This window comes from Nicotiana tomentosiformis, chromosome 8 (genome assembly GCF_000390325.3).
Source record: "Nicotiana tomentosiformis chromosome 8, ASM39032v3, whole genome shotgun sequence".
Lineage (NCBI taxonomy): Eukaryota > Viridiplantae > Streptophyta > Magnoliopsida > Solanales > Solanaceae > Nicotiana > Nicotiana tomentosiformis.
In genome coordinates this window covers 9,616,391-9,641,500 of record NC_090819.1, presented here as the reverse complement: position 1 = coordinate 9,641,500, position 25,110 = coordinate 9,616,391, and the positions used below count along the sequence as shown (strand labels likewise).

General features: G+C 40.5%; 1 protein-coding gene across 1 annotated transcript; it reads right to left on the bottom strand.

The window, feature by feature from the left end:
- Positions 1–3,805: 3,805 nt before the first annotated feature.
- On the bottom strand, positions 3,806–7,974 carry LOC138897047 (uncharacterized). Its single transcript, XM_070183000.1, has 5 exons — positions 6,899–7,974; positions 6,697–6,757; positions 6,514–6,610; positions 4,812–5,406; positions 3,806–4,109 (listed from the first exon to the last, which is right to left on the bottom strand). The coding sequence occupies exons 1-5, from the start codon at positions 7,972–7,974 to the stop codon at positions 3,806–3,808; spliced, it is 2,133 nt and encodes a 710-aa protein (XP_070039101.1).
- Between the last annotated feature and the right edge of the window lie 17,136 nt (positions 7,975–25,110).

Here is a 25,110-nt window from a genome sequence, read left to right as displayed (position 1 = left end):
TATATATATATATTCTCACAATTAGGCTCTTGGCCTCACTTAGTCATCAACCTCTTCAGTCTCTCGGGCTCAAGATATCATGAAAATCAACCCAAAATAATAATATGATGCATCAATAAATAGCAACAAAGACTGAGATATGATATGAAATGAATGAACATGACTGAGTGTGAAATTTCAATTTGAACATATAATTCAACCACATAAATGACCCCAATGGGTACCAACAATAACAACATATGCCTAAGCATGATTTTTAATACGAGTCTCAGCTCAATTTTCTCTAACACGAAGAGAATGTACGGATTTCAACAGATTATTCAACTATACAGTCCCATGAAATTTGACCAAGTCACAATTCCTACGGTGAACGCCCACACATATGTCACCTCAAAACCAATGACATAACACATAATTCGGGGTTTCACACCCTCAGGACCAAATTTAGAATTGTCACTTACCTCAAACCGTATAATTCTTTATTCTGCTATGCCCTTGCCACGAGAATTGGTCTTCGAAAGCCTCGTATCTAGCCACAATTAAATCGATTCAGTCAATATCAATTATTGTAATTAATTCCATAAGGAAATACTAATTTTCCAATAAAAATCCGAAATTAACTCAAAAATCGCCTGTGGGGCCCACATCTCGGAACCCGACAAAAGTTACAAAATATGAATGCCCATCCAACCCAACCATGAGTCCAACCATATGAATTTCACCAATTTCCGACATCAACTTGACCCTCAAATCTTAAGTTAAAGTCTTTGAAGATTTCTATCATTTTCAACTCAATCTTTATCCATTTGAACTCAACAATCTTTCCACAAACCTTATTGGTATGTGTATGTATAACTAATTCTCTCACACCCAAGAATCATACTCTTAATGTCACGCCCCAAACTAGGGGAGGCACGACTGGCACTCGATACTGTATTCGATCGAGTTAGCCACTAAACATACTAGCTAACTAGACTGGGGGCCCAACAGATCGGGCAGCACAACATCTGAAATACTAAGCCTGGACCGTAAGGTTATGACATGAATAACAATAAGCCATATAAATATAGGTAGACAAGCCAAAATAATAAAATACTAGCTGGCCGACGAGGCCGCGACTGAAGACATACATGCCTACACACCTATATATACATGCCAAGCCTATGGGCTGGAGACTGAAAGTAGCAAAAAGAAACCCAGAATATTGTGTCCACAATAGCCTCTAAGAGTGTCATAAGCACTGTCGGGATAAGGCCCCCACTATACCCAAACTGTACAACAAAAGTAACCATCCTATGAAAGCCCCAGGAAGAGGTGGAGCTTACCAACTCATAGCTGAACCCCGAAATCCTAGCGGAGGGGTCGATCGGAGTCCCTACCTGGACCTGCACGCACGAAAAACCCAGGCAACGGGACATCAGTACGAATAAAAATGTACTGGTATGTAAGGCAGAAAGTAGAATCATACATAGCTGATGTAAAAAGGTAATAAAGATACCACCTGACACTGAAACTCTGATAGCCTCCATGGCCGACATCCGACCTCATAGTAATAAAATATGCATGGTATGCTCGTGTAATCGTATGTCGTGAATACATATATATTGATGTAAATGCATGACATACCCAACCAAATGCTAGCAATGGCGGTCTCTCCCGGTAGCTAACCGGTATCATATTGCCAACCTGTGGCCATCTGTACAATATATATAGTCTTTCGGGCAAATAGGCCCCTTACCTCCGATTATAGCTCGAAGTCCATGCATAATATGTCATGTATGATATGAACTTTGAATGCACATAATAGGCCATAACAAGAACTTAGCCAACCTTGGCTCATTGGTACTCTTATTCTCATAATCACCTTCGTATCGCATACAAATATCTCGTGGAACCTCATATCTTTTTTAATAAGTTTAAAAACTTAACTCGACTTTTAGAAAGATAACTTAACTCTGAATATGTTCATAAAAAGCTTAAGGTGCTTCACTTAGTCCTTATACCTGATTTCTTGATAATTAGTAAAAGAAAGTATTTCAAAAAAAAATTAAATGGTTTAGTAGTTTAAACATAAAAATTATATTTGAGAATTTTGAAATCGACGTGTCACTTTAGAGATTTTAAAATACACTTTAACAAGGAAGAAGGATTGATCGCAAATACTAAATGCCTTTATTTATTTTAAGTCACACAACCCAAAGACGAATAAGAATTCATATATATGGACATATATTTAAGAAAGCCGACAAAATAACATATATAGATGTCGAATACCCTTTTTAACCGAACGAGTGGAATATCAACCTAATAGCATCATGAAAATACTTCAGCTACGATACCAATGCCTTTCACAGAAGGTCTTTCTAGCAACAGAATCGTAAAATATCACATTTGGCGTCTTAGGAATTTCCCAAAATTCGTGCTAAAAGGAAGGACAAAGCTTAGCCTTAACATACCTCTCCAACGAACGTCCGAATGCCTGTAGTTCCTTCACGAAAGTTGTTCCTTACGTGCTAAGCTTCAAAACCACTATATATATACAGCTTATACGCACCTATAAACAGTTCATAAATGAGTTTAAATCAACAGATTTGCCATATGACCCTAACTTGACGAAACACCCGTAGAACTTTGTAAAAATGATCATAAAAGAGTCCCAAGATAATTACCTTGGCAAACCAAGTATAAATCTTGAAGAACTAGCAAGCACAACAATTTCCTATATTCCAAAAATAGGTCCAAACATAGCTAATAGAAGGAGAAAACGATTGCAAAGCGTAGAGATTGCGCTTCTAGGCACGAGGGCAAACTTTAATGATAGAAATTATTAAAAACGCACCTTAATCACTCAAGAACACCATGAAACCCTCTCTTAAGCTTTCTCACTGTTTTGGGAAGAAGATGAAATGTTTTGGGGTCTTAAAAGTCGGATTTTTCGACTTATACCACTTGTTTGACCCGACCCGGTTCGCGACCCGATTTCAGCCCGGACAGTCCGCGGTAAAACAGTTATAACGTTTTACGCAAATGTCGGTTTGATGTGAGATTTCTTTGGTTGCAAACTAGACTCGTAGAACTTCGATTTGGTAGGTTGTGGGTCCCATAACTCTTTATATATTGGGAGATATGATCTGATACATTTGACCCAAAGTTTAGAAAATTTATTAGAGAAATTTACGATAACTTTTGCCGACCTTTATTTCGCAACTTGCTTGACTCCAAAACTTAACATGTGACCAGTGTGATATTATAATACCTCATAACATATTATTCTTAGCATATTATACACTCTTAGTCTTATCCCACAGGTGCAAGTTAACTTAAACCTTCCGAACGCGCGGAGTGCTACCCGAGCCATTTCTTTAATCATGAACCTTTGTTTAAGGGATTCCTTTCACTTACAGCTTTAGTTTAGTTCCTTGATATTACCACACATTTTCAGTCTTATTCTCCTAATGTGCTATACCCAATCATATATACCTAATATAACCACGCCACGTTACGTATATTACGTAAGAGAAGAGAGAAACACCTGGGGTCTCACAGTCTCCCCCTCCCCCTAAGAACATTCGTCCGCGAATGGGTCAAGTCAATTCTTTGGTTTCATTTCTTGTCCGCTAATACGTTATTTGCGAGGCTATATTTGTTACATTTGCAAAGCATAAATCAAATTCTGAAGATTCCAACTACTAGGCTTCGTATAGCTATCTCGCAATAAGAAATTTAAATTGCACTTTCAAGTCATTTAAAATCCAATTAAGTTGCTGTAAAGAAATAATTGGCAATTATTTAAATGCGACTCACCTTAAGTCGTAAATAGGTGGGGGTACTTCTTCCTCATTTCCTCCTCAGCTTCCCAGGTCATTTCCTCGATGTTGTTATTTCGCCATAACACTTTCACGGAAGCCACTTCTTTAGTTCGAAGCTTCCTCACCTGCCGATCTAAAATAACTACTGGTACCTCTGCATAAGATAAGTCTTCAGCAATGTGAATATCTTCAATGGGCGTAATACGTGAAGGATCTCCAATGCACTTCCGCAACATAGATACATGAAACACAGGATGGACTGCTTCCAATTCTAAAGGCAAATCAAGCTCGTACGCCACCCTACCAATCCTCCGAATAATCTTATACGGTCCAACATACCTGGGGCTGAGCTTTCCCTTCTTTCCAAATCGCATGACGCCCTTCATAGGCGATACTTTCAGGAAAACCCAATCTTCTACATCAAACTCTAAGTCTCGTCGTCGAACATCTGCATAAGACTTTTGCCGAATTTGTACTGTACGCAGCCTGTCTCTAATAAGTTTTACCTTTTCCATTGCTTGCTAGACTAAGTTAGGACCTAGCAACTCTGCTTCCCCGACCTCGAACCAACCGATCGGCGACCTACACTTCTACCCGTATAGTGCTTCGTAAGGAGCCATCTGAATACTAGCTTGGAAGCTGTTATTATAAGCGAACTCAATAAGAGGTAGATGATCATCCCAACTTCCTTTAAAATCTAGCACGCAGGCACGTAACATATACTCAACTGTCTGAATAGTACGCTCTACATGTCCATCAGTTTGCGGATGAAAAGCGGTGCTAAGATTTACCTGCGTGCCTAGACCCTTCTGAAAAGATTTCCAAAAATATGTTGTAAATTGAGCCCCTCGATTAGAGATAATAGATAATGGCACTTCGTGAAGGCGAACAATCTCTCGAATGTAAAGCTTGGCATAATCCTCGGCTGAATATGTCGTCCTGACTGTCAGGAAATGAGCAGATTTTGTAAGCCTATCAATAATTACCCAAATAGAATCATACCTCCGTGGAGTGCGAGGCAAACCAGTGATGAAGTCCATATTTATCATGTCCCATTTCCATAATGGAAGCTCAATACACTGAGTTAGGCCTCCAGGCCTCTGATATTTGGCTTTAACTTGCTGGCAGTTGGGACATTGGGCTACCATCTCCGCGATATTTTTTTTCATTCCATTCCACCAATAGATCTGTCGAAGGTCCCGATACATCTTTGTCGCTCCGGGATGAACTGCATATCTAGAATAATGGGCCTCCGAAAGAATCTTGGCACGGAGCTCTCCTACTGACGGTACACATAAGCGGCCCTGGTATCTAAGGACTCCATCTCCAGTTAGCTCAAATAAAGTTTGTCGCTGCTGTGGAATACTTTCCCTCAGTTTTATAAGCTCAGAATCCTCGTGTTGTCGCTCTTTCACTTCAGTAACAAAAGAAGATTTTGCCGTATTCTGAACGAGAATGCGTCCATCCTCTGCATCTACCAAACGCACCTGCAAACTAGCTAGCTGGCATAGATATTTGGTCATCTTGACCTTATCAGCTTCAACATGGCTTAGACTGCCCATGGACTTCCGGCTAAGGGCATCAGCAACAATATTAGCTTTGCCGGGATGATATAAAATATCAACATCATAGTCCTTTAGTAATTCTAGCCATCTTCTTTGTCGTAGGTTCAGCTCCCTCTGTTTAAATAAATACTGAAGGCTCTGGTGGTCGGTGAAAACATCAATATGAACCCCATATAGATAATGCCGCCAAATCTTTAGGGCAAATACAACTGCGGCTAACTCAAGATCGTGCGTAGGATAGTTCTGTTCATGTTTTCGCAACTGTCTGGAGGCGTACGTGATAACCTTACCATGCTGCGTTATAACACAACCTAGGCCAATTCTCGGGGCATCACAATATACAACATAACCCTCGGTGCCATCCAGAAGAGTCAAGACAGGTGCCGTAGTAAGCCTTTTCTTTAGTTCCTGAAAACTTTGTTCATATGCCTCAGTCCACTGAAACTTAGCTCCTTTATGTGTCAGTTTATTCAATGGTGCAGAGATAGAGGAAAATCCCTCCACAAACCTTCGGTAATACCCTGCCAAGCCTAAAAAGCTACGAACCTTTGTCGGATTCAAGGGCCTCGGCCAAGTCATCACAGCTTCAATCTTTTGGCCATCAACCTTGATACCATCATCGGTAATAACATGACCAAGAAAAGCTACAAAAGTTAGCCAAAATTTACATTTAGAGAATTTAGCATATAACCTGTAGTCCTGGAGAGTCTGCAATACCGCTCGCAAGTGGTCCGCATGCTCGGCTTCCGATCGTGAATATATCAGGATGTCGTCAATAAACACAATCACAAATTCATCCAAGAATGGTTTGAATACCCGGTTCATAAGATCCATAAAGGTTGCTGGGGCATTTGTAAGCCTGAAAGACATGACAAGGAATTCAAAATGGCCATACCTCGTCCTAAATGCTGTTTTTGGGATATCAATATCCCTGACTCGTAGCTGATGATAACCGGATCGCAAGTCGATCTTCGAAAAGCATTTGGCACCTTGTAACTGGTCGAACAAGTCATCAATCCGTGGAAGAGGATACTTATTCTTGATAGTGACTTTATTTAGTTGCATGTAGTCAATGCACATCCGCAAGGACCCATCTTTCTTTCGAACAAAGAGCACCGGAGCACCCCATGGGGATGTACTTGGCCTAATAAAGCCTTTATCGAGCAAGTCCTTCAGTTGTTCCTTCAATTCCCTTAGCTCTGCAGGAGCCATTATGTAGGGAGGAATGGATATAGGCTGCGCATCAGGAAGCAAATCTATAGCGAAATCGATTTCCCTTTTGGGGGGGGGGGAGGAATTCCTGGAAGCTCATCAGGGAATACCGTCGGGAATTCATTCACAATAGGAACCGACTGAAGAGTCGCTGGCTCCTTATCTATATCCCTAACATGAACCAGATGGTATATACAACCTTTAGCAATAAACTTCCGAGCCCTAAGGTATGAAATAAACTTACCCTTGGGCGTGGCTGCATTACCTTTCCATTCAAGGACAGGCTCACCAGGAAAATGAAATCGGACCAACTTTGCACGACAATCAATATTAGCATAACAAGCTGCCAACCAATCCATACCTATAATGACATCGAAGTCTAGCATAACCAATTCAACTAAATCAACAGAGGTTGGACGGTCATTAATTAACACTGTACAATCTCGATAGACATGATTAGCTATAATAGAGTCGCCAACTAGAGTAGACACCTCAACTGGTTGTGGCAACAACTCAGATCTCATGTCAAGCTTACCAGCAATAAATGGAGTAATATATGAAAATGTAGAGCCGAGATCCATCAATGCATAAATGGCATGAGAATGTATTGTCAATATACCTGTGACAACATCTGGGGATGCCTCTGAATCCTGTCGGCCTATGAGTGCATAAAAGCAGTTCTGGCCACCACTAGAACCTGAGGTGTCTCCTCCACCTCTCCCCCTACCACGGCCCTGAGCAGACTGTGGACCTGGTCGGGGAGCACGGACTGAGGGCGAAGAGGCTGCTGTGAATCCTGAAGGCTGAGCTGGTGTACCTCTGCCTAACCCCGGGCACCGGCTAATATAATGTTCTGTCTGCCCACAATGAAAACATGCACTCAAACCCTGTCTACATTTCCCAGTGTGCAGCTTACCGCACTGAGTACATAGAGGAGTAAGTTGTCTCATCTGTGCAGAACGCTCCTGTCGACGGCCCTCAGACTGGCCTGAGCTCTGCCCCGGTCCTGACTGAATATAACGATCAAACCGCTGGCCCTGCATCTGTGGTGGCAAACTACCTGCTGACCGAGGTGGATATCGATGGAGTGGGGGCCTAAAATCAACTCGTGGCTCCCTATAAAACCCCATAGTACGAGCCCTCTTACTCTGCTCCCTATCCTTGCGAATATCACGAATCCGACGGGAAAGGTCCTCTGTAGTCTGAGCGAAAGCTTGTATGCGGGAAATATCTACATCATCCGATAGGGATGCAACCCTACAGTCTCTAATCAGATGATCCCCCAAACCATCCACATAATGATGAACTCTAGCCCTCATGGTACGTACTATATCTGGTGCATACCTTGCCAAAGAATTAAACTTATGGCTATAATCCCTCACACTCATAACCCCCTGCTTTAGGCTAAGAAACTGGTCAAGACGGGCCTCCCGAACCTCCCGTGGAAAATAATGGGCTAAAAAGCCTCTGAGAAGTCCTCCCACTCTGCTGGAGGAGCATCAGGTCCTCTAGATCTCTCCCATGCCTCATACCATAGGACGGCTACATCACGTAGTCGAAAAGAAGCCAACTCCACAGCCTCGGTGACGGAGGCATGCATCACCCTCAATACTCTATACATATGGTCTATAAAGTCCTGGGGATCCTCAGTGGAACTGGATCCTGTAAATAATGGAGGGGCCAAGTGAAGAAACTCTCGTACCGTCAAGCTTCCTATCCGATCTCCTCGGGCATCTGCTCCTGACTCTAGCTGTCGCTCATGAATAGAAACCATCCTAGTCAGCAACTAAACAGCCTCCCTCATCCCCTGCTCCCCAGTCTCTGATGGGGGAACAATAGGTGCTGGATGTCCTGTGTCTCTAGCTGCCTCAGGTACCAATGGAACTGGTGAGGCTGGGGGTACTGCATCTCCCTGGGCTCCAACAAGTGCTGGGAAAGATGAAACTAGGGGTACTGGAGACTCACTGTGAGCCTCTAAGGGAAATCTATCCCTCTGACTCGGTGGGGAATGACTGGTACCTTCTCCCGGATCCATACCAATCTCTCGATGTGCCATCTCCTGAGCGTAGGTAGCCTGTTAGATACGAAACACAAAGCACGATTTAGATTTCATATGTTCTTATAACTTCGCTCTATAGCACGATCTATTAATTGAAAGAAATGTAACCATTCTTAAATGCCTCATAGCCTCCTGATTATAAGTGTGGTGCACAACACACCCATAAGCAAGACTCTACTAGATACGGCTTGTGGACTCCCTGGGATATGACCTGCTCTGATACCAAGTTTGTCACGCCCCAAACTAGGGGAGGCACGACTGTCACTCGATACTGTATTCGATCGAGTTAGCCACTAAACATACTAGCTAACTAGACTGGGGGCCCAACAGATCGGGCAGCACAACATCTGAAATATTAAGCCTGGACCGTAAGGTTATGACATGAATAACAATAAGCCATATAAACATAGGTAGACAAGCCAAAAAATACTAGCTGGCCGACGAGGCCGCGACTGAAGACATACATGCCTACACACCTATATATACATGCCAAGCCTATGGGCTGGAGACTGAAAGCAGCAAAAAGAAACCCAGAATATTGTGTCCACAATAGCCTCTAAGAGTGTCATAAGCACTGTCGGGATAAGGCCCCAACTATACCCAAACTGTACAACAAAAGTAACCATCCTATGAAAGCTCCAGGAAGAGGTGGAGCTTACCAACTCACAGCTGAACCCCGAAATCCTAGCGGAGGGGTCGATCAGAGTCCCTACCTGGACCTACACGCACGAAACAAAAATGCAGTGTCCCCAGGCAACGAGACATCAGTACGAATAAAAATGTACTGGTATGTAAGGCAGAAAGTAGAATCATACATAGCTGATGTAAAAGGTAATAAAGATACCACCTGACACTGAAACTCTGATATCCTCCATGGCCGACATCCGACCTCATAGTAATAAAATATGCATGGTATGCTCGTGTAATCGTATGTCGTGAATACATATATATTGATGTAAATACATGACATACCCAACCAAATACTAGCAATGGCGGTCTCTCCCGGTAGCTAACTGGTATCATATTGCCAACCTGTGGCCATCTGTACAATATATATAGTCTTTCGGGCAAATAGGCCCCTTACCTCCGATTATAGCTCGAAGTCCATGCATAATATGTCATGTATGATATGAACTTTGAATGCACATAATAGGCCATAACAAGAACTTAGCCAACCTTGGCTCATTGGTACTCTTATTCTCATAATCACCTTCGTATAACATACAAATATCTCGTGGAACCTCATATCTTTTTTTTTAGAAAGATAACTTAACTCTGAATATGTTCATAAAAAGCTTAAGGTGCTTCACTTAGTCCTTATACCTGATTTCTTGATAATTAGTAAAAGAAAGTATTTCAAAAAAATCAAATATTTTAGTAGTTTAAACATAAAAATTATATTTGAGAATTTTGAAATCGACGTGTCACTTTAGAGATTTTAAAATACACTTTAACAAGGAAGAAGGACTGATCGCAAATACTAAATGCCTTTATTTTTTTTAAGTCACACAACCCAAAGACGAATAAGAATTCATATATATGGACATATATTTAAGAAAGCCGACAAAATGACATATATAGATGTCGAATATCCTTTTTAACCGAACGAGTGGAATATCAACCTAATAGCATCATGAAAATACTTCAGCTACGATACCAATGCCTTTCACAGAAGGTCTTTCTAGCAACAGAATAGTAAAATATCACATTTGGCGTCTTAGGAATTTCCCAAAATTCGTGCTAAAAGGAAGGACGAAGCTTAGCCTTAACATACCTCTCCAACGAACATCTGAATGCCTGTAGTTCCTTCACGAAAGTTGTTCCTTACGTCCTAAGCTTCGAAACCACTATATATATGCAGCTTATACGCACCTATAAATAGTTCATAAATGAGTTTAAATCGGCAGATTTGCCATATGACCCTAACTTGACGAAACGCCCGTAGAACTTTGTAAAAACGATCATAAAAGAGTCCCAAGATGATTACCTTGGCAAACCAAGTATAAATCCTGAAGAACCGGCAAGAACAACAATTTTCTATCTTCCAAAAATAGCTCCAAACACAGCTAATAGAAGGGGAAAACGATTGCAAAGCGTAGAGATTGTGCTTCTAGGCACGGGGGCAAACTTTAACGATAGAAATCGTTAAAAACGCACCTTAATCACTCAAGAACACCATGAAACCCTCTCTTAAGCTTTCTCACTATTTTGGGACGAAGATGAAATATTTTGGGGTCTTAAAAGTCGGATTTTCCGACTTATACCACTTGTTTGACCGGACCCGGTTCGCGACCCGATTTCAGCCCGGACAGTCCGCGGTAAAACAGTTATAACGTTTTACGCCAATGTCGGTTTGATGTGAGATTTCTTTGGTTGCAAACTAGACTCGTAGAACTTCGATTTGGTAGGTTGTGGGTCCCATAACTCTTTATATATTGGGAGAAATGATCTGATACATTTGACCCAAAGTTTAGAAAATTTATTAGAGAAATTTACGATAACTTTTGCCGACCTTTATTTCGCAACTTGCTTGACTCCAAAACTTAACATGTGACCAGTGTGATATTATAATACCTCATAACACATTATTCTTAGCATATTATATACTCTTAGTCTTATCCCACAGGTGCAAGTTAACTTAAACCTTCCGAACGCGCGGGGTGCTACCCGAGCCATTTCTTTAACCATGAACCTTTGTTTAAGGGATTCCTTTGACTTAAAGCTTTAGTTTAGTTCCTTGATATTACCACACATTTTCAGTCTTATTCTCCCAATGTGCTATACCCAATCATATATACCTAATATAACCATGCCACGTTACGTATATTACGTAAGAGAAGAGAGAAACACCTGGGGTCTCACACTTAATCACCCATCTTTTACTCCAAACCCGAAATTGAAGAATTGGGGAAAGAAATTCTTACCTTTTTGAAGCCCTAGCAAGATCATTGTGAAATCTTCAAGCCTTGAACAAGAATTGATGGATAAATAACTAAGTCTTCACTTTCTCTCTCTAAAATGCTCTCACCTCTCTCTAAAATACTAGATGAAACCCTTCAAAATGACCCCAATAGTGTTTTATAAGAATGGGGTCGGGTTTATGAAAGCAGAAAAATTATTCCACAAAACACACTCTGCGGTCGCATTATGCGACCGCATAACGCTTCTGCGGCTCGCGAAATGTGGCCTCTGAAACTGGGCAAGGCTGCCTCAGTATGCGGTCATTATGTGGTCCGCAGACCTATTTTGCGGTCGCATAATGCACCGCATAACTGATCTGCGGCCGCATTCGCCGCAAATTTTCCTCCACACTTGCCCCTCTTCTGATCCACTCTGCGACCATTATGCGGTACGCAGAGTGATTCTGCGACCACATAGTGGTCACAGAAATGACCCTTTTTTTGGCAAAAAATATTTTTTACACATCGGTGCATTGTTCAACCCAAAAAGTCCGAGCACCACAACCCAAAATGTCCGAGCACCCAAAAAAGTTTTCTTTACACATATTTGTACTAATTGATCTACCTCGGCACCACAACACCTTAATTTCCTTAAGAAAATTTCTCCGGGGTCGTTACATATAAGTCAACATCCGGTCAACCTTTTCAACTTAAATTCTAAACCTTGGAACTAAGTGTTCCAAATCATTCCAAAAACTCACCGGACCCAAACCAACTACCCCGGCAAGTCAAATAATAACCGTAAATCACAATTTGAGCAGTAAATGAGGGAACGGGATTGCGATAGTCAAAATGACCGGTCGGGTCGTTATAAGTAAAAGATCAAAAATTCATATATTTGATTTTTTGTGCAAGTTACTTGACTGTTAATAGAATTGTACATCCTTATGTGTTAGCCTTATAATAACTTCTCATTCTGGAGGTTCATAAGAAAATGTCCTCATTTCTTGTGGAGCGGGTCGAACGCCTCGGCAGTATAGATGCATCTACGGATCGTGCCGCACATCCCTCAGCAACGTACACGATACTATGGATCGGGTCGTACGACCTCGGCAGAAATTGTGCTTAATAATAATAATTACACGATACCTTGAGATCCTATTGCAGCTTGTGAAGATAAATGATTAATTGAAAATTATTGAATTTGGAAGAATTATTTATTCCCACTTGTTATGAAGATTATTGTTATTCACATAAATCATGTCTATTTAAATATTTCTATTTTAATAATATTGACACATGGTGAGTATCAAAGTCAACCTCTCGTCACTACTTCTTCGAGATTACGCTTGATACTTACTGGGTACACATTGTTTACGTACTCATGCTACGCTTGCTGAACTTTTTGTGCAGGATCTGAGACAGGAACCTTAGGCGGTCCTACCGGTGCGAACCCACACTATCCCGAGGCTTAGTGGTGAGTTGTTTCTCCTGAACAGTTCCGCAGCACCTAGTGTCTCCCTCTGTATTTGTTTTCTGTCTATTTTGTGTTCAGCCAGTATTTTGGATTTCTTTTGTATAATCTACTAGATGCTTATATACTTGTGACACCAGGTCCTGGCACACACACTAGTAGAATTGTGATTTGAATTATTTTCTTGATTTTATTTTTTATCGGAACCTTTTTTATTTTCCTTAAATCTTGCAAGTAAGAAGAGTTTAATTACTCGAAAATTTATGAAAAGAGGAAATGTATGTTTAGTTCACTAGTTGGCTTGCCTAGCTATGATGTTGGGCGCCATCATGACCTATAGGTGAAATTGGATCGTGACAACATGGTATCAAAGCACTAGGTTCATGTAGGTCTCACAAGTTATGAGCAGGCCTAATAGAGTCTTGCGGATCGGTACAGAGATGTCTGTACTTATCTTCGAGAGGCTATAAGGTGTTAGGAAAATACTTTTCTTCATCTCCTATTGTGCAGTTGATGTAAGACTAAGTATCTTTCTCTTATTCTCTCACAAATGGTGAGAACGCGCTCTACTGAGGTTCCATACCAGGGAAGAACTGCTCTCCCAGTTGTTAGAGGCCGAGGTAGAGGCCGAGGGAGGGCTCCAGCCCATGTAGGGGACGAGGACATCCCAGAGCTATTCTAGTTATGTCACCAATGGATCCAGTAGAGGATCCTATCATCGAGGAGCAGGGCGAGGTGCCCGTAGCAGAGCCAGCTCCGGTGGACTTCACATCCGCACCAGGATTTCAGGAGGTCATGGGCCGTATGGTGCGGTTCATGGATACTATGAATTAGGCTGATTTATTTGCGGCAGACCCAGCCATATCTCAGGTAGGAAGGGGAGCATAGATCCCTACCGCATAGGCTCATGGATAGGCAGTTGCAGTATATCAGACCCTGGGTGCACTACCCGCGGGTGGAGCCTAGCCAGTGGCAGCAGCTACACCTGAGCCTAGACTAGCTATGGTCGGTGAGCTGCAGAAGCTATTGGATAGATGGGCCAGGCTACATCCTCCCGTCTTTGGGGGTGAGCTACATGAGTATCCCCAGGACTTCGTTGATCGGTGCAGGGACAGACTGCACAACATGAGGATATTAGAGTTCCATGGGGTAGACTTTGATACCTTTCAGCTGGAGGGCAGGGCCCGTAGGTGGTGGCAGTCCTATCTTCTGGGTATACCAGCAGATTCTCCTCCCATGACTTGGGACAGGTTCACCCGCATTTTCCTGGATAGGTATATTCCACCCTCCCAGAGGGAAGAGTTGCGGTTTCAGTTTGAGCAGCTTCAGCATGGTCAGATGTTAGTGACTGATTATGAGGCGAGGTTCTCAGAGTTGTCTCGCCATGCACTTATGATACTCCCTACTGATGCGAAGAGAGTATGGAGATTTGTTGCGGGTTTGCACACTGGCATTCAGGCCACTACGGCCCGAGAGGTTGAGATGGGGACTTCTTATGAGCTAGTTGTGGAGATAGCCCGTAGGATTGAGGGTGTGCATCAGCGTAGCCGAGAGTAGGTTATTAGAGATAAGTGGTTTAGATATTCTAGAGAGTTGAGAGGTGCCCCGTATGGGGGTATAGGTTAGTTCATGAGAGGGCAGTCCAGCAGGACCCCATATCCAGCACTACCGCCTCCTCGGGGTGCTCCAGTGCGACCTTAATTCAGTGCTATGCCAGAGAGTTCTTATCGCCCACCAACTATTCAGGGTTCCTCCAGTGGGTATTCTAAATCATCAGGGCCAGACTTCAGGTCAGCAGTCCATCGTACCGATGAGTTGTTTCGAGTGCGGGGATTTCAGTCACATGCGGAGATTTTTCCCTAGGCTTCGGGGTAGACTAGTGTAGGAGGGTTAGCAACCAATGATTACCGCACCAGCTACTCCGTCAGCCGTCCGGCCACCCAGAGGCGGAGGGCAGGTGGGTAGGGGTCGTCCTAGAGGTGGAGGCCAGCCAGGTGGTGCTCCAGATCGGTTCTATGCTTTTCCAGCCAGACCAAATGCAGAGGCCTCAGATGCCGTGATCACATGTATTATTTCTGTCTGCGGCAAATATGCCTCCGTATTATTTTATCCAGGGACTACATATTCCTATATGTCATCTCTATTTGCTCATTTCCTGGGTGTTTCTCGTGAGTCCTTGGGTACTCCTATTTATGTGTTCACTCATGTGGGCAATTCTGTTATTGTGGATCGGATCTACCGGTCCTGCATTGTTACATTCTGTGGTTATGAAACTAGAGCAGATCTTCTGCTGCTTGAGATGACCGACTTCGAGATCATCCTGGGCATGGACTGGTTATCTCCATATCATGTCATCCTAGATTGACATGCCAAGACTGTTACCTTGGCAATTCCAGCGTTGCCTAGGTTGGAGTGAAAGGGTTCATCTGTCAGCACATCTAATCAGGTTATTTCCTTTCTGAAGGCTCGACACATGGTCGAGAAGGGTTGTTTAGCTTATCGAGCCTATGTTCGGGACACTACTGCAAAGACTCCGGCGATTGATTCAGTGCCTGTAGTCCGGGAGTTCTCCGATGTATTTTCTTCAGATCTTTCAGGTATGCCCCTATGTCGTGATATTGATTCTGTATTGACTTGGTTCCAGATACCCAACCTATATTTATCCCACTGTATCGCATGGCTCCAAAAGAGTTGAAGGAGTTAAAAGAACAGCTTGAGGAGTTACTAGCCAAAGGGTTCGTCAGACCGAGTGTATCGCCTTGGGGTGCACCGGTATTAATTATGAAGAAGAAGGATAGAACTATGCGGATGTGTATTGATTACCGCCAATTGAACAAAGTTACCATTAAGAACAAGTACCCGTTGACACGTAATGATAATCTATTTGACCAGTTATAGGGTCCTAGGGTGTTCTCTAAGATCGACTTGTGGTCAAGGTGCCATCAATTAAAGATTCGGGATTCGGATGTTCCGAAGACTACTTTCCGGACTAGATATGGTCATTATGAGTTTCTGGAGATGTCCTTCGGTTTGACTAACGCCCCAGCGGCATTTATGGATTTGATAAACAGAGTGTTGAGGCCATATATTGATTCGTTTGTCATTGTCTTCATTGATGACATTTTGATCTACTCGCGCAGTAAGGAGAAGCACGAGCAGCATATGAGAGTGGTTCTTCAGACCTTGCGGGAACAAAATTTATATGCTAAGTTCTCCAAATTTGAATTTTGGCTAAATTCTGTAGCATTTTTGGGGCATATTGTATCGGGCGAGGGTATTAAAGTTAATCCCAAAAAGATCGAGGCAGTTCAGAATTGGCATCGTCCCACTTCGGCGATTGAGATCAGGAGTTTCCTAGGTTTAGTAGGTTATTATCATCGGTTCGTGGAGGAATTTTTATCTACTGCAACACCTTTGACCAAATTAACCCAGAAGGGTGCTTCATTCCGATGGTCCGACGATTGTGAGGTGAGCTTTCAGAAGCTCAAGACAACATTGACTACAACACCAGTGTTAGTGTTGCCTTCCGGTTCGGAGATGTATATAGTGTATTGTGATGCTTCACGCGTTGGTTTGGGTTGTGTATTGATGCAGGAGGGGCGAGTTATTGCATATGCCTCACGTTAGCTGAAACCCCACGAGAAGAATTACCTGGAACATGATTTGGAGTTAGCTACGATTGTTCACGCTCTTAAGATTTGGAGGCATTATCTTTATGGGGTGTCTTGTGAGGTTTACACTGATCATCATAGTTTGCAGCATTTGTTCAAGTAGAGGGACCTAAATTTGAGGCAGTGCAGATGGCTTGAGTTACTAAAAGATTATGATATTACTATCCTGTATCATCCGGGCAAAGCAAATATAGTTGTAGTCGCCTTGAGTAGAAAGGCAGAGATTATGGGTAGTTTGGCTTTTATTTCAGCAGAAGAGAGGCCATTAGCTTTGGATATTCAGTCCTTGGCTAACAGACTTGTGAGGCTGGATATTTCAGAGCCCAGTCGAGTTCTTGCATGTGTTTTTGCCTAGTCTTCACTATTTGAGCTGATCAAGGCTCGCTAGTTTGATGATCCACACTTATTGGTTCTTCGAGAAACAGTACTACGCGGTGGTGCTAAGGAAGTTACTATTGGCAAGGATGGTGTTCTACGACTCCAGGATCGTCTATGTGTTCCTAATATGGATGGGCTGAGGGAAAAGATCCTAGAGAAGGCGCACAGTTTTAGGTATTTTATTCATTCGGGTGCCACAAAAATGTATCGTGACCTGAGGCAGCAATATTGGTGGCGGCGGATGAAGAAGGACATAGTTGAGTATGTAGCTAGGTGCCTAAATTGCCAGCAAGTTAAGTATGAGCACTAGAGGCCAAGTGGCCTACTTCAGCAAATGACTATACCAGAGTGGAAATTGGAATGCATTACTATGGACTTTGTAGTTGGGTTGTCGCGGACCTTGCGGAAGTTTGATGCAGTTTGGGTCATTGTCGACAGGTAGACCAAGTCGGTACACTTCATTCCAGTTGTGACTACGTATACTTCAGAGAGGTTGGCCCAGATTTATATTCAGGAGATAGTTCGGTTGCACGTTGTGCCAATTTCCATCATATCAGATAGAGACCCTTAGTTTACTTCACATTTCTGGAGAGCAGTACAGAGTGAGTTGGGGACCCGTATGGAGCTCAGCGCAGCCTTTCATCCGCAGACCGACAGGCAGTTGGAGCGGACCATTCAGATTTTGGAGGATATGCTCAGGGCATGTGTGATTGACTTCGGAGGTCAGTGGGATCGTTTCTTGCCTTTGGCCGAGTTTGCTTATAATAATAGTTACCAATCCAGTATCGAGATGGCTCTATTTGAGGCTTTATATGGTCGGCGATGTCGTTCGCCCATCGGATGGTTTGAACCCGACGAGGCTAAGTTATATGGTACTGATTTGGTGAAGGATGCCTTGAAAAAGGTAAATTTGATTCAGGAGCGACTTCGTACAGCACAGTCCAGACAGAAAAGTTACACGGATCAGAAAGCGCGTGATTTATCATTTATGGTGGGTGAGAAAGTCCTCTTGAAAATTTCACTGATGAAGGGAATCATGAGATTTGGGAAGAAGGGCAAGTTGAGCCCAAGGTTTATAGGCCCATTTGAGGTGTTGAGACGAGTTGGGAGGTTGCTTACGAGCTTGCTTTGACTCCCGGTCTATCGGGAGTTCATCTGATTTTTCATGTATCTATACTCCGGAAGTATCATGCCGACCTATCACATGTGCTAGACTTCAGCACAGTTCAGCTAGACAAGAGCTTGGGTTATGAAGATGAGCTAGTTGCCATTGTTGATAGACAGGTTCGCCAGTTGAGGTCCAAGAAGATTTCTGCGGTAAAAGTCCAGTGTAGGGGCCAACCAGTTGAGGAAGCGACTTGGGAGGCCGAGGAGGACATGCGGAGCAGATATCCACATTTATTCAGCACTCCAGGTATAATTCTAAACTAGTTTGAGGACGAATGTTTGTTTAAGAGGTGGAGAATGTAACAACCCAAACGAGCCGCGGAAGCGAAACCGCAGGTGAAACGCCTTGCTCGCAGAAGCGGAAAGCGGAGGGGTCGTTGGGCACCGCAGAAGCGAAAAAATGTCCGCAGAAGCAAACCTGCTTCTGCGGTGAAGGAGTCCGCATGTGCGAAAATGGGGTAGCTGGCCATGCTTGCAGATACGCTAGAAGAGCCGCATAAGCGGTCCCGCAAAAGTGGAGGGCTCCTCGCAGGTGCGGAAATGCTACTGGGCAGAATGTTTTAAAGGAACGAGGCTCAGCCATTTTTGCCCATTTTCTCCATTTTTGGGCGATTGTGGAGCTTTTTGAGAGGAGATTTCAACTAGCAACTTGAAGGTAAGTTAATTCTACCCATATTGAGTTAAATACATAGATTATGGGTAGATTATAACATGTAAATTATGGAAATCCCGCTTAGATGAAAAACCTAGGTTTTGATAAAAATGAGATTTTAACCACGAAAATGGTTATGGAATGGGATGAAAATTATATATTTGAGTTCTTGAGATTATAGGTAACAATTTTCTCCGAATATTTTCGGAATTCGGGTACGTGGGCCCGGGGTGAACTTTAGGAATTTTACCAATTTGGGTTGGGTAATTAATTTAATAGTCTAATTTCGAATTATTGAGCATGTACTAATTATTTATATAACATTTGGATAGTTTCGAATTTTTCGGCATCGAGTTGAGGCTTTAACACAAAATCGTGTTCGAAAAGTGAACTTTGAGACGGGATAAGTCTCTTGTCTAACCTTGTAAGAGGTAATTTACCCCATAGGTGATTTAAATTAATAATTATTGCTAATTGTGGGGGCTACGTACGCACGATGTGACGAGAGTCCGTGCTTAGCTACTAATTATGCTATATCCGGGTAGTTTAGGACTCAAATCATGAATTACTTATAATAATTGCATCCTTTATTTAATTAAAGTATTGGAATTATATTGGAAATTGTTAGCGAAAATAGTAAAAGACCGAAATTTCACATACTTGAATTTTTGTGCAAATTACTTGACTGTTAATAGAATTGTACATCCTTATGTGTTAGCTTTATAATAACTTCTCATTCCGGAGGTTCATAAGAAAATGTCCTCCTTTCTTGTGGAGCGGGCCGAACGCCTCGGCAGTATAGATGCATCTATGGATCGTGATGCACGTCCCTCGGTAGTGTACACAACACTCTGGATCGGGTCGTACGACCTCAACAGAAATCGCACTTAATAATAATAATTACACGATACCTTGACATCCTATTGTAGCTTCTGCAGATAAATGATTAATTGGAAATTATTGAATTTGGAAGAATTATTTATTCCCGTTTGTTATGAAGATTATTGTTATTCACATAAACCATGTCTATTTAAATATTTTTATTTTAATAATATTGATCCATAGTGAGTGTCAAAGTTAAAATTTGGTCACTACTTCTTCGAGATTAGGCTTGATACTTACTGGGTACACGTTGTTTACGTACTCATGCTACGCTTGCTGCAGTTTTTGTGCAGGATCTGAGACAAAAACCTAGGTTTTGATAAAAATGAGATTTTAACCACTAGTAGTGAGCTTCTTTTCCTGAGTCGTTCCGTAGCACCTAGTGTCTCCCTTTGTATTTGTTTTCTGTCTATTTTGTGTTCAGACAATATTTTGGATTTCATTTGTATAATCTACTAGATGCTCATATACTTGTGATACCAGGTCTTGACACAATCACTAGTAGAATTGTGATTTGAATTATTTTCTTGATTTTTTTTTATCAAAAACCTTTTTTATTTTCCTTAAATCTTGCAAGTAAGAAGAGTTTAATTACTCGAAAATTTATGAAAAGAGGAAATATATGTTTAGTTCACTAATTGGCTTGCCTAGCTGTGATGTTGGGCGCCATTAGGACCTATAGATGAAATTGGGTCGTGACAGTTTTAACTTAGCAATTTTCTTTTCATGTTGCACAATTGGTGTTCGAATTGAAATTGTCAACCAATAAATTTTGAAGGTATTTGATTCTCTACCATTGACAGCCATTAAAAAGCTCTGAAGCTTTGAATTCGAATTTGGGCTTTCAAAAACTATTGTTTGTTTGGATTGGGTGTTGTTGCAAATAATTAAAAATATTCTTTGGAGTTTATATCTCAATTTTGAGGGTGTTTTTTGAAGATTAGACTTGATTTTGGCTGAATTTTATTTTAAAACTCAAAAAAGAAGAAGAAGACGTGACATACAATATACTTATGAAATTGTATTATAGTTGTATATAAATTATATTTAAATTGTATTCTGTTGTACTTATATATTATTTTATTTGAATATTGTATGAAAGTTAAAAAATAGTTGCATAATGTATGAATTATTGTATGAAATTTGTATTTAAGTTATAAATACTATCTCTTTACATAAAGTTGTTGATATGTATCAAAATTATATTAAGAACGGAATTTTTGATTGAAATTTTCGAGAGGAAGAAGAACACATTACATACAATATATATATACAAAATACATACAAAAGACATATTATATAAAATTTGTATGAAAAATGTATTTAAGTTGTTGATGTTGTAGTTGTATTTAACCGGGTAAAAATAATGTATGAAAGTTGTAAATAAGTTATAAAAAATTGTATACTACATAATTAATCGTATAAAATATGTTTTTAGTTTATATATTGTTATAGATGTATCAAATTTTGTATCAAAATTAAATATTCTGGCATTCAGAATTCCTTTTGATAATTAAACTAAAGAATTTAAGTAGACAAATAAATTAAATTATTGGTCCAAATGAAATATTATTATATTCTTTGCTAGCACAGAGGATATAATTAATATTGTGGACAATTTGAAATTTTCTATTTGGAATAGAAAATTAAATTATATCTCTTGGTTAAAGTATATATGTGAAATATATTTAGTACTCACAATTAATATATATATATATATATATATATATATATATATATATATATATATATATATATATAAGGTAAAGGATGTGTAAGTCAATCCAATTTTGAATTCGGCAAAATCTTACCATTAAGAATGGGATTAAATGTTTATTTTTCTTTAGAGAGGAAGTGATTCTTAAATAATACTTTCCTGCTTTTCATTTTACATAAATACTACAGTTAAGGCACTATGGAAAAGAGGAGAGGAGAAAAAAAAAAAGAAAAGGGTGTAATTAAATCTCCTAATTTAAGGCACTAATAATGGATTAAATATGAAGAGAGGTGGCAGAGAATAGGGAAAGAGGAGAGGAGAGAAAAAAGGAAAAGGTGTAACTAAATCTCCTAATTTAAGGCACTAATAATAGATTGTATATAATTTGTAAGTAATCCTTGTTTAGGTTGGGTTATATACAAAATAAGGACAATTTTGATAAATAAGTTTCAAATATTGTATAGGAAGAAAAAAATCCCTAATTTCATTGGGAGGGTCACTATCATGTCCAATCGAATATGGGCTTCAATGACGAATCGAGCCTTGTTTTGGGTAGAAATGACATCAGGTAGTCACTTTAAAGGTGTCACGACCCTAAATCCACCTACTCGTGATGACATCTAACCCAACCTATCAGGTAAGTCAATTAATAACTATCCAATTCAATTAATATTTAACTGACTCTAATACACTCCCCAATGACTGGTAGTACAAATCATGAGTTTCTAAGATTAGAATTCACAAAGGTAGTATGAAATAAATACATTATCTATTCGAAATGTACATAAACAAATTTTTTATAAATATAAAGTTACTATGAACAAGAGGCAGCAACGACTGGAACACAGGTACATCTTCAAATCCAGCTCCCATCGATCACAACAACATCATCATCCAATATCTGCACGCAAGGTGCAGAAGTGTAGTATGAGTACAACCAACCCTATGTACTCAATAAGTAACAAACCTAACCTTAGGTTGAAAGTAGTGACGAGGTGGAACAAAGGTCAGGGTCCAACACCAAAAGCCAACAACAGTTCATAACAACATAATATAAGTAATAAAAGAAATAGCTCAAAGATAAAACGCTTAGCTTGTTCACAGTTCCAGAAAAAATAGTCATGCTTTTTAAATATATCAGTAAAAATCCAAATCCTTTACCGAAATCACCAATTTATGAGTAAGTTTGAAAACTGTGATTTTTCCCAAAACTTTCAACAGGTAAATGTTTCATTTTTAAAAGGCGTGAAGAAAATACATCTTTATGCATATATGTCAATATGTAGGAGAAGTCATGAATGACGCAATATCGTACATCATGAGGGAAAATGCATCTCTATACATGTATGTCAAGTGTGCATGTCAATGCGATGCAACTCAGTGATAAAACCATATGCATACTCTCAGAGTGTCATTTCACTCAGTCCCCACAGTCACTCAATCTTCCCAATCGCTCGGCACTCGCACTCGGCACTCGGCACTCGCATTCAGTAGGTACTTGCCCTCACTGGGGGTGTGTACAGACTCCAGAGGGGCTCCTTCAGCCCAAGCGCTATAATAAGCCAATCATGGATAAATCAATACAACATGATGCGGCGTGCAGCCCGATCCTATCATAAATCCTCACCATCATGCCCTCGGCCTCACTCAGTCATTAATCTCTCCAGTCTCTCGGGCTCACAATGTCATGAAAATCAGCCCAACATGATGATATGATGTATCAATAAATAGTAATAGAGACTGAGATATGATATGCAAATGAATGCGTATGACTGAGTATGTAATTGCAATGTAAACAAATAACTCAACAACAGAAATGGCATCAGTGGGTCCCAATATGATAAGCATATATCCTAGACATGATTTCTAACATGGATCACAACTCAATTACTCTAGCACGTAGAGATTTTATAGATACAAATAAGATTAGGTAACTACACAGTAACACAGAAATAACCGAGTCATAATTCACATGGTACACGCCCACATGCCCGTCACCTAGCATGTGCGTCACCTCGACACCAAACACATAACACGTATAAATCAGGGTTCATACTCTCAGCTCCAAGTTTAGAAGCGTTACTTACCTCAAACAAGCCAAATCCAATGTCGAGCAAGCCAAACAATGCTCCATAAATTCCATTCTACGCGTATCAACTTTTGAACGGCTCGAATCTAGTCACAATTAATTCGATTCAGTTAATACAAATTATAAAAATTAATTCCATATGAAAATACTAATTTTTCTACAGAATCCAAAATAACACTCAAAAATCGCCAGTGGGGTCCACATCTCGGAATTTGACAAAACTCATAAAATCCGACAACCCATTCAACCACGAGTTCAACCATACTAAAATTACTCAAATTCGACCACAACTCGGCCTTCAAATCCTCAATTAAAGTTTATGAAATTTTCTACCATTTCCAACCCAAAATACTAATTTAATGATGAAAACAATAATATATTCATGTAATTTAACCAAAATTGAGTTAGAATCACTTACCTCAATCCATATGGTGAAAATCGCCTCAAAAATCGCTTCAATCCGAGCTCTATAGCTCCAAATATATTAAAATGGTCGAAACCTCAAAATATAGCTTCTGTCTAGACATTTACTCTTTGTGATCGCGGAAAATGCTTTGCGATTGCGAAGCACAAAATTTTTCAGCCCAAAATTTGCCCTTCGCGATCGCGTAAAACCAATCGCGATCGCAAAGAACAAACTCCCCAATTTTTCCAGATAACCTCTAGTATAATGGTCATAATGTTTTGTACATAACTCCAAATGACAAATGGTTTAACTTTCTGAAAACTAGACATTAAGGGCTACAACTTTTATTTTTGGATAATATCCAAATTTCTTATAGATTGCGAGATATAAGCTTCCAAAGTCGGGTCAGTACAACAGAGATTTTGTTTTACGCAATCGCGATTCACAAGGCCACAAACTGCTGTTTGCTATTCGCGAACGCGACCAAATGTTCGCGATTGCGATGCACACCTCTGTAAACAAAACCAACAATAAAAATGGCCTAAAAATGGTCGGAAACCATCTCGAAACTCACCGAGCCCCTTGGGACCCCGTCCGAACATACCAACAAGTCCCAAAACATGTTACAGACATACTCGAGGCCTCAAATCACATATAACAAAATCGAAACGACGAATCACACCTCAATTCAAACTTAATGAAACTAAGAAATTCCAACTTCTACATTCGATGTTGAAACCTATCAAATTAAGTCTGATTGACCTCAAATTTTACACACAAGTCATAAATGACATACACAGACCTATTCCAATTTCTAGAATCGAATTCCGACCCCGATATCAAAAGGTCAACTCCCCGGTCAAACTTCCAAATTTAAATTTCATATTTTCGCCATTTCAAGCCTAATTACTCACAAAACTTCAAAAACAACCAAAAAATTATATGTATGTCCAAACACAACTCTAATTTTCAAATACAATTTTTACTTGAATTTTTTTTCCACTTATTTTTGGAATTTTACAATTCTTATGTCCAAATACCCACTAAGTGTACTAGTTCATTCTGAAATCTCTCCGACGAGTCACAAAATTATAATTAAACACAGGATAAGCAGTAAATGGGGGAACGA

Excerpts from the sequence above, each read along its gene's own strand:
- LOC138897047 (XM_070183000.1), bottom strand. The coding sequence starts at position 7,974 with ATGAGTGTGAGGGATTATAGCCATAAGTTTAATTCTTTGGCAAGGTAT. Across the intron at positions 6,611-6,696 it reads TTGTGAATGAATTCCCGACG|CCTATATCCATTCCTCCCTA; the intron begins GTATTCCCTGAT and ends CCTGATGCGCAG. Across the intron at positions 4,110-4,811 it reads TTGCCTCGCACTCCACGGAG|GGTGGCGTACGAGCTTGATT; the intron begins GTATGATTCTAT and ends GAGGATTGGTAG.